General features: G+C 37.7%; 1 protein-coding gene across 2 annotated transcripts in view; it reads left to right on the top strand.

Annotated features, from left to right (window-relative positions):
* The window catches only part of POPDC2 (popeye domain cAMP effector 2), a 31,302-nt gene that overhangs the window by 22,148 nt on the left and 918 nt on the right, over positions 1 to 8,236 (top strand). The window contains exon 3 of one of the 2 annotated variants that reach the window (XM_072613915.1): positions 1,064 to 1,606. In XM_072613915.1, coding sequence (XP_072470016.1) covers positions 1,064 to 1,561 — 498 coding nt within the window. In that variant the 3' untranslated portion in view covers positions 1,562 to 1,606. The remainder of the gene's footprint in view (positions 1 to 1,063; positions 1,607 to 8,236) is intronic. The other variant, XM_072613914.1, reaches the window with a different exon arrangement.

Here is an 8,236-nt window from a genome sequence, read left to right on the forward strand (position 1 = left end):
TGAGTCTTTCTGACTCTAGGCTCAATCCTCTATCCACCATGAGACCTAGCTGCCCATTGAAACATGTATCCCTGTATATTATTGAACTAAAAACTTTGAGCTTTTACTATAATACATGTGACTTGACAACATAAATCAAGTCTGCAAATAGTAGGCTCTATATAAATGGTAATTCTTTCCTCCTTTTCACCAAGAATTTATTGCCGTACTCTATGCCAGGAGCTATGTTAATTGCTAGAAATACAAAGAAAGGCAAAATGCAGTCTAATTGGGAGGACAACATGCAAATAACTTTGTACAAATAAGATATATCCAGGATTACTTAGAGGGAACAGAGGGGAGTTAACAGTCAAAGGGATTGACAGGGATTACGGAAAGGCTTCTTGTTGAAGGTAACATTTAAAACAAGTCAGAAGGTAGATGTAGAAAGGGAAGAACATTCTAGATAGGCTTGATGTACAATAAGGGAAAATTACTGGAGTCAGAAAATGGCGTGATGTGTTAGAAGAACAACAAGGAAGCCAGGGTCACTGAATTTCAGAATTCTTTGAGAGCTGTAAGGTACAGGATGACTGGAAAAGTAGGAAGGGTGTTAAAAGACAAACAGGGAATTTTATATTTGATCTTGGAGGTAACAGGGAACCCCTGGAGTTTATTGAGTAGGGGAGTGACATGGTCAGACCTGCACTTTGATAGCTGAGTAGAGGCTGGACTGGAGTGGGGAGAGACTTGTGGCAAGAAGATTAACCAGAAGGATATTGCAATAGTCCAGGAGTGATGACGTCCTGCACTAGACTAGTGACAGTGCCAGAGGAAAGCTTTGTGTATATTTGTTTACATGCTGCCTCCCTCATTAGATTGTAAATTCCTCCTGTCTTTGGCCTCTTTGTATCCCCAACATTTTGAACAGTGCCTGGCACATAGTAGGCACCTAATAAATTTTAAGACAATGGGGAAATTAATTCAACACACATGATCACCTAAAATAATTTACTAATTGCCTCTCAACGGCACCAGAAAATTCCTAGCCTAATGTTCCTCTTCTATCAATATATACCCTCAGGTCACCCTGACTGCTGAGACAGACTGCACCTATGTTTCTTGGCCAAGGAAGCCCCTCTACCACCTCTTGGACAAAGAGCGCTACATCTCCCGCCTCTTTTCAGTGCTGCTCGGCTATGACATCTCAGAGAAGCTGTATGCCCTCAACGACAAGCTCTTTGCCAAGTTTGGCCTGCGTTTTGATATCCGCCTTCCCAGCCTCTACCATGTTCTAGGTTCTGCTTCCTCTTCCTCAGAGCCTGAAGTCGAGAAAGAGGCTGAGGAAAGCAAGGAACCAGCCCTCCCTCCTCACCCTCTCTCCTTGCCAGTTCAGAAAGCTCCCTCACTCCCTTCTCCTGCAGTCCCTGCTGCCCCTGCTGCGCCTCCTGCCCCAGCCAGGGCATCTCGACTTGGCAGTGATACCCTGGGTGAGGACTCTACCAGTCTTGTGTTGGAAGATTTTGCAGAGTTGCCAGGATCGTTTATGGATTATGGGAGTGAAGGGGAGTATATGAGATGAGGGGAGTTCTAATATGGGCGCAGCCATCTGGTTTAAGACCCCCGTGTAAGTACATGCCCACCCAAGGAGGGGGGCACTCCTAACCATGCCTGTGGTTTGCAGATGGCTGGTGCATGCAATTGTGGAGAGTTTAGCATTAATTTTGCTTTCAATGACCAGACCAGATGATCTAAAAGGTCCTTTACCTTAAGGATGCCAATGCCAGAATGGACTCCTTAATTAAGAGATGCTAATTCAACTTTGCATATAGTAATGTGCTCATAATGTATGCTATAGGGATGTTCAGTAACTTTGTCTTCAAATATCTTTACAGATACATATATATACCCCCATACATACATACATAATATATTTGCCATAGTCTGTATTTGTAATTTAGAAGTATGTATATGTATGTATAACATGTGCATATATGCGTGTAAATATTGGTATATGTATGTGATGTGCTGTAAAATATGTGTATTTGTAATTTACAGCATGGCAAATATATATTTATCTATCAACCTACATACACTTGCCATAGTCTGCATTATATAATTTATAAGTATGTATATGTACAATATTTATGTATCTATGTAAAATGTGTGTATTTGTATGTAATTTGTGGCGTGATGTAGTGTTGTGTGCTATGCACACATAATTTATGTATGCTTTGTGTGTGTAATTTATATGTATATGAATGTATTGGTTTATATGTGTGTATAATATACGTGTAATGTGTGTTTATATGTGTATAGATAGATGTGTATGTCTGAAATTTATAGTGTGATATAGTAGATGGAGATCAAGTCTTAGAGCCAAAAAGATCTGGTATAAGTCCTGTCTCTGAATGTGTGACCCTAATCAAGTCACTTAACCTCTGAGTTCTCTAGGTCACTACAACGATATGTTACAAAGGAGAGTCCTGAGCTGCATTTGTCTCTCTACCACTGCAATTACTCTCTCCCATCCCTGTTTACATAATATGGACTGGTTAACTGCTTGTGTGGGCTGGCAGATTTCTATTCCTGATTTGCAAAGTTGAGCTAACTGCTAGATGCTGCTGCTAGAGTTGAAGTGAATTTCATTTGTGGCATTAGTTCAATCAGAAAAGGTGACATTAATTCTAGCCAAGCTGTCTTTATTGGCCTTTAGTCAGTACTGGAAATATGCTAAAAATCCCTTGGGCCTGGGGCTGAGAAGCGGTAGGTTCTCTCTGTAACTGGGAAATGCCCATCCCACGGAGGATTTAAAATGCTGGACTAATTTACTGTCAGAGACAGAGTAAAGAATCTGTTAGCCATCACATTCGGGAAGGAAGCAGACATCATCCTGAAGATCCTGTTGTTAGCTGACTGAGGTGTGTGCCAGAAGATGGCATTCCCCTGAAAACCACACCTATCAAGGTGGCCCAGCTACACTTCCTCAAATGAATCTCACAATGCCTGGGACTGCTCATGGGATTTCCTCTTCTAGTAGGGGGCAGTGCCCAAAAAGCTCCCATTGAATGAATTCCAGAGATTTGCTAGCATATTTTCCCACAGTGATCTCTCTTAAGGCTATAATACTTCCCCAAGGGACTCTACCTAATCATGGCCAGAACTTGCACGGGTCTTCCTGAGGAAAATCCCATTGCATTTGTGATGCAGAGAACATCTCCGAGGAAGACATTTTTGAGCAAAGAATGCAGAATCACAAAATACTAGAAGGGACTTTGGTGATGATCTAATCCCTCTTTTACTGATAATGAGGAAACTGATGCCCAGCAAAATTGGTCCAGGGTCACACAGGGCTCCTCATTGTTTATTGCTAGGGATGTTCTAGTAAATATTTAACAACTGGTTGAGGGACAGCTGGGGAGAAAATGTTCCTTAGGAAACAAGATAGACTTTTAAGTTTAATTTGCATTACTAACATTTTCCATCACTTTCGTAAGTCTAGACAATAAAATCAACAAAAAAATAAATCAAGACCTGATTTGTAGCATTTGCCAATTTCTAAGGTGTAAATGCTCACGCTGAAAATTTAACATTCAGCTCTTTGGAGCTCTCACATTCCACCCTAGCCCACTACTGCCTATTGCCTTGTCTACACAAATTTCTCTACCCAGTTATCAAGGCCCTCCATTAGCTAGCCCCATCCTCCCCATCCAGCTTCATTTCCCATTAATCCCCAGCACATATCTTCTATTGTAGTTAGTCCTTTCACTCTCCTAATTCTGTTTACTTGGAATACTCTCCCCTCCACTTATAAAAATGCTGTCCATCCATCTCTCTGTTCACAAAGGGGATCAATGGGGGATGTTTCTCCAGATGCAAGGCTTCAAAATGAGGACAGAGTGATATCTAGGATTGTACCACAGAGATGAATGAATGATTGCACATTTTGGAAGACAAATTATGTAAGTAATAATCATTATACTTGTTAATTATTGTAGAATGAGCAGGAAAATTATAGAAGAGGGGCAGAGTGAAAAAAAATGGGACAGAACCCTACATTTGGAAACACAGGGCCTGAATTCAAGTCTCAGACCTTCTACTTACTAGCTGTGTGACCTTGGGCAAATCACTTAACCTCTCTGGTTCATCAGCAAAAGGAGGGTTTTGGACTAGGTGACTCTGAAATTCCTTAAAACCCTTAAAATGATGAATTTTGTTTTGTAGATATAAAATGCATCTCTCAAAGCAGTATGTACACTAGAGTGCTAGATGTAATAGGTCTGATTCAGTAACAAGTGCTGAAACCTGTTGTCACTTTGCCAGCCACCTTAGACCTGCCCAGATACTCTCTCTTCCATCCTCCCATTCAGTTTTCTTATTCTTCTCTATCACCCTTCTGTGGAAATCTTGTTGTCTTCTGAAGCAAGAATGATGAGGTAGAAGGAACACTGGATTTGAAGTTAGGAGAACTAGGGACAAGTCCTGGTACTTTCAACTGTGTGGATTTAAGCAAGTCACTTCTTTAAAAAGTCAACCCTTTTTTAGACTTTGGGTTCTTTCTTTCGAGTAGAAGGGTGCCAGATTGGTTAGTTTCTCAATATTTCTTCAGCTCTCAAATTCAAGTATCCCAGGAATAGATACTGGAATTAGAGTCAGAAATCCTGCCACAGACACTTACTAGCTTTGTGACCCTAGGCGAGTCATTTAACCACTCTCAGCCTTAGTTTTCTCATCTTTGAAATGGGGATAATAATACAACTCACCTTACAGAGTTAATAAAGAGGACCAAATGAGATAATATCTATAAAGTGCTTTAGAAACCTTAAAGTACCAAATACATGCTATCAATACAATTTATAACGGTATGTAATTGTTACTATGTTATTACTATAATATGTAACATATTACTAATACATTATGAATACAACACACATTATTAATATGCTATTAACATGCATAGTAGTATATATTATCAATATATTATTACATAATGCATAGTGTTATATATTATTTATATACCATTAAAATGCATAGTATTATATATTATTAATATACAATTAAGATAATATACAACCATCACCATGTTATATATTATTCATATGATATATACTATTAATATAACTATTATAATTGATTCAATTTTATAAGGGCAAATAGAATAATTAGGTGATTTTTCTGTTTCTTACAGTGATTCATTTGATGGCTGAGCTTGGACTAGCATAGGGTTTTTCTCCATTGCAACGTTCTGTTCTTCATGTCACTAAATACTATCTAGTGACCTTGGAATGTCCCCTTCCTCTAGTGACTGGGATTCCCAATCGTCCTGCACCTGTTAGGATCATTTTACAGTTGATTCAAACTTAGGAGTCCTTACGACTCCCTGACATCTACTAAGGTTTCTGAAACAAAGCTTCAAAGTCCCCAGTCCTGCCCTGTTACTAATACTGCCCCGTCTAAAGTTTTTCTTCCATGTTCACCCTTTTTGACAACTTAAGATGAAGAAACAACATACCATATGTGGCACGTATTTGGTATCTACAAAACAAAATTCAGAGCTTCGGAGCTTGAAGGGACTTCAGAGGTCGTGTTATCCTATACATTCATATTAAGTTAGAGAAACTAAGGCCAGATAGGAAGCTGCTAATATTATTTCTGGCAACTTTATTCGTGTTTTGAACTTTCTGTGTTAGTATAGGAAGGTTCATGTAGATCAGCACCCACAAGAGGGACTCTTAAACAACCTAAGACCCCAATAATTAAATTAAATTAATTTAATTAATTCTCCAAATTAAATCACCACATATTTTAATACTGTGATTTTAATACCAAGGTGGACTTGAAAGGGGTGTGTGTGTGTGTGTGTGTGTGTGTGTGTATGTGTGTGTGTGTATACACAAATAGATATGTATATACACATATATAGTATACATGTATGCATATCTATGTGTATATATATTATGTTTGTGATGTTATAGATAATATATATTTATCAATACATATATCTATATGTATACGCATATTATATGTATACATATCTATGTGCATATATGTTATATCCATGATATATGAAATGTACCAATACATGTGTCTATATGTATACCTATATAGACACACATTGATATACGTATATTTGATGTAATATAATATACACTATATGACATATTTTGACATGTATACATACACATATATCTGTGTGTGTGCTCACACACATACATAGTTTAGGAGTAAAAAACAAGACAGGCCAAAGGCTTATAATAGTTTCTTTTAGAAAAGAGACAAAACATTCTAGACAATAGCATCACAAATAATGAAGTTGCTTATGTTTTAACAGACAGGAAATATCTAGTTACTGATGAGGAATCATTTCCAAATCAGTTATGGACAGTGAGATCACTACCTTGCTCGAACAAAGACAAAAAATCAATACCAAATCAAAAGAAAGAATAAAAATGAGAAATTATGGTGTCCAGGTTAAGTAAAACTAAAATCTGGAGATGGATAATTGATAAATGGAAGTGAAAAATCATTTATGTTAATTTGAACATTTATATTGATTATCAGTGTTTCTTAAAGAATTTTAACAAATGTAAAGCTGTCCCCAAAATAAGGATACCAGAAGAACCTGGAAACTACCTTATTCAGAAAAAAAATATCTCCTTGACAAGTAAAGAAGTATGGTAGACAAGGGCAACATTGGCTTGGAGTAAAAACTTATTTGTGAAATCTTATAGGATGATAGAAGATTATGAATAATCATTAATAAATATCATCTGATAAATCACAGATAAACAGTTAAGAGAAAAGCAAGTTTACAGAAAGTTTGGCATGGGTTCCAATTAAACCATATCTTTTTAAGGGTGAAGGTGGATGGACAATAAACTGACCAAAAATGAGGGAAAAATCTGTAAAGATTGCTGTAACAAACTCTTCTCCATCAATGACAGTGACCACATTTATATCCTAATTTCATAGACTTCCATGTGTTGCTTGAGGAAATAGAAATGATACTAAAGAAAACAGAGATGGGAATAGCACCTTGCCTATGTACCTGATCAAAGGAAATCCATGCTAGACATGCTGATGACAATGAGAGATCGATTCTTCAGATATCTAAAACAGAGGAAAATAGCAAATATTTTTGGGCAAAAATACAGCCTTATTTTTTTAAAAAAAGGTGACAGAAAATATCCACAACAACCTATTCATACGTCTACTTACCCACTCATATGCTACTCCACAAAATCTTTATAAGGATAATCAACAAAAGCACAGGAAGTATTTTTAGCATTCTTGAATTTAGTGCCAGACAGGACCTAATTTGAGAAGGGAATAGTCAGGCTTTTAAAAACAATATCATAGCAGAGCACGTCTTTAGCTACACACTATTGACAGAAAGGTCTAAAACTTTATCTCATTTGATTCTCACTTCTATAAATATGTGCTATTTTTATCCCCATTTTACAGGTGAAGAAACTGAGGCATGAGGAAATTAAATGACTTGACCAGGGTCACACCACTATTAAGTATCTGAGGTTGGATTTGAACTAGTCTTCCTGATTCTAGCCCCCATTTTCTATCTACTCCATCACCAGCTGCCTCTAAAGACATGATGGGTCACTGCAACAATCAGAATTCTGAAGCCTTTCAATATTTCTTTCCTTTACATCACTGCAGTCATCACATGAGTCAGTCTCCTTATCCTACTTAATGTGGCAATTTTTCCAAGGTGACACAGCTGGTTTGTGGTCCATCCAGCCTACATCCCAGCTCAGATCATGATGCTTTCTATAATGGGGAGAAGGGGGGTAGAATATATGGAATTTGGTGGTTGATTGGAGACATGAGGCTAAAGAATTAAAGATGATTCTGAAAGTTTCTAATCTGGTCGAGTTGGGAAGATGGTGGCCCCATTCATTGAAATAGTGAAATAAGAAAGAAGAAATTTTAGGGGAAAGATGAAGTTCAATTTGGAACAGCCTGAGGAATATCTAGCTGCCCTACCCCCGTCTTATTGTGAAGGAAGAGAGATTTGTGGCGCTTTAGTCCATTTACCGAGGATAACGGAGAAGGAGAAGTGAGAGACCCAGGAGAGCTATGAAATGGATAATTAGCCTTCAAGTAACTCAGAGTTTACTGGACAGTCCAAATATCTGTTCCTTAGTAGGAAAAAAACCCTGAATACCACCAGGCAGGATTTGAAACCTCTTCTTTTAGTTATAGTTCTATGAGCTATTTTACTAGCTAGAGGCATTATAGC

Source organism: Notamacropus eugenii, chromosome 5 (assembly GCF_028372415.1).
Source record: "Notamacropus eugenii isolate mMacEug1 chromosome 5, mMacEug1.pri_v2, whole genome shotgun sequence".
Lineage (NCBI taxonomy): Eukaryota > Metazoa > Chordata > Mammalia > Diprotodontia > Macropodidae > Notamacropus > Notamacropus eugenii.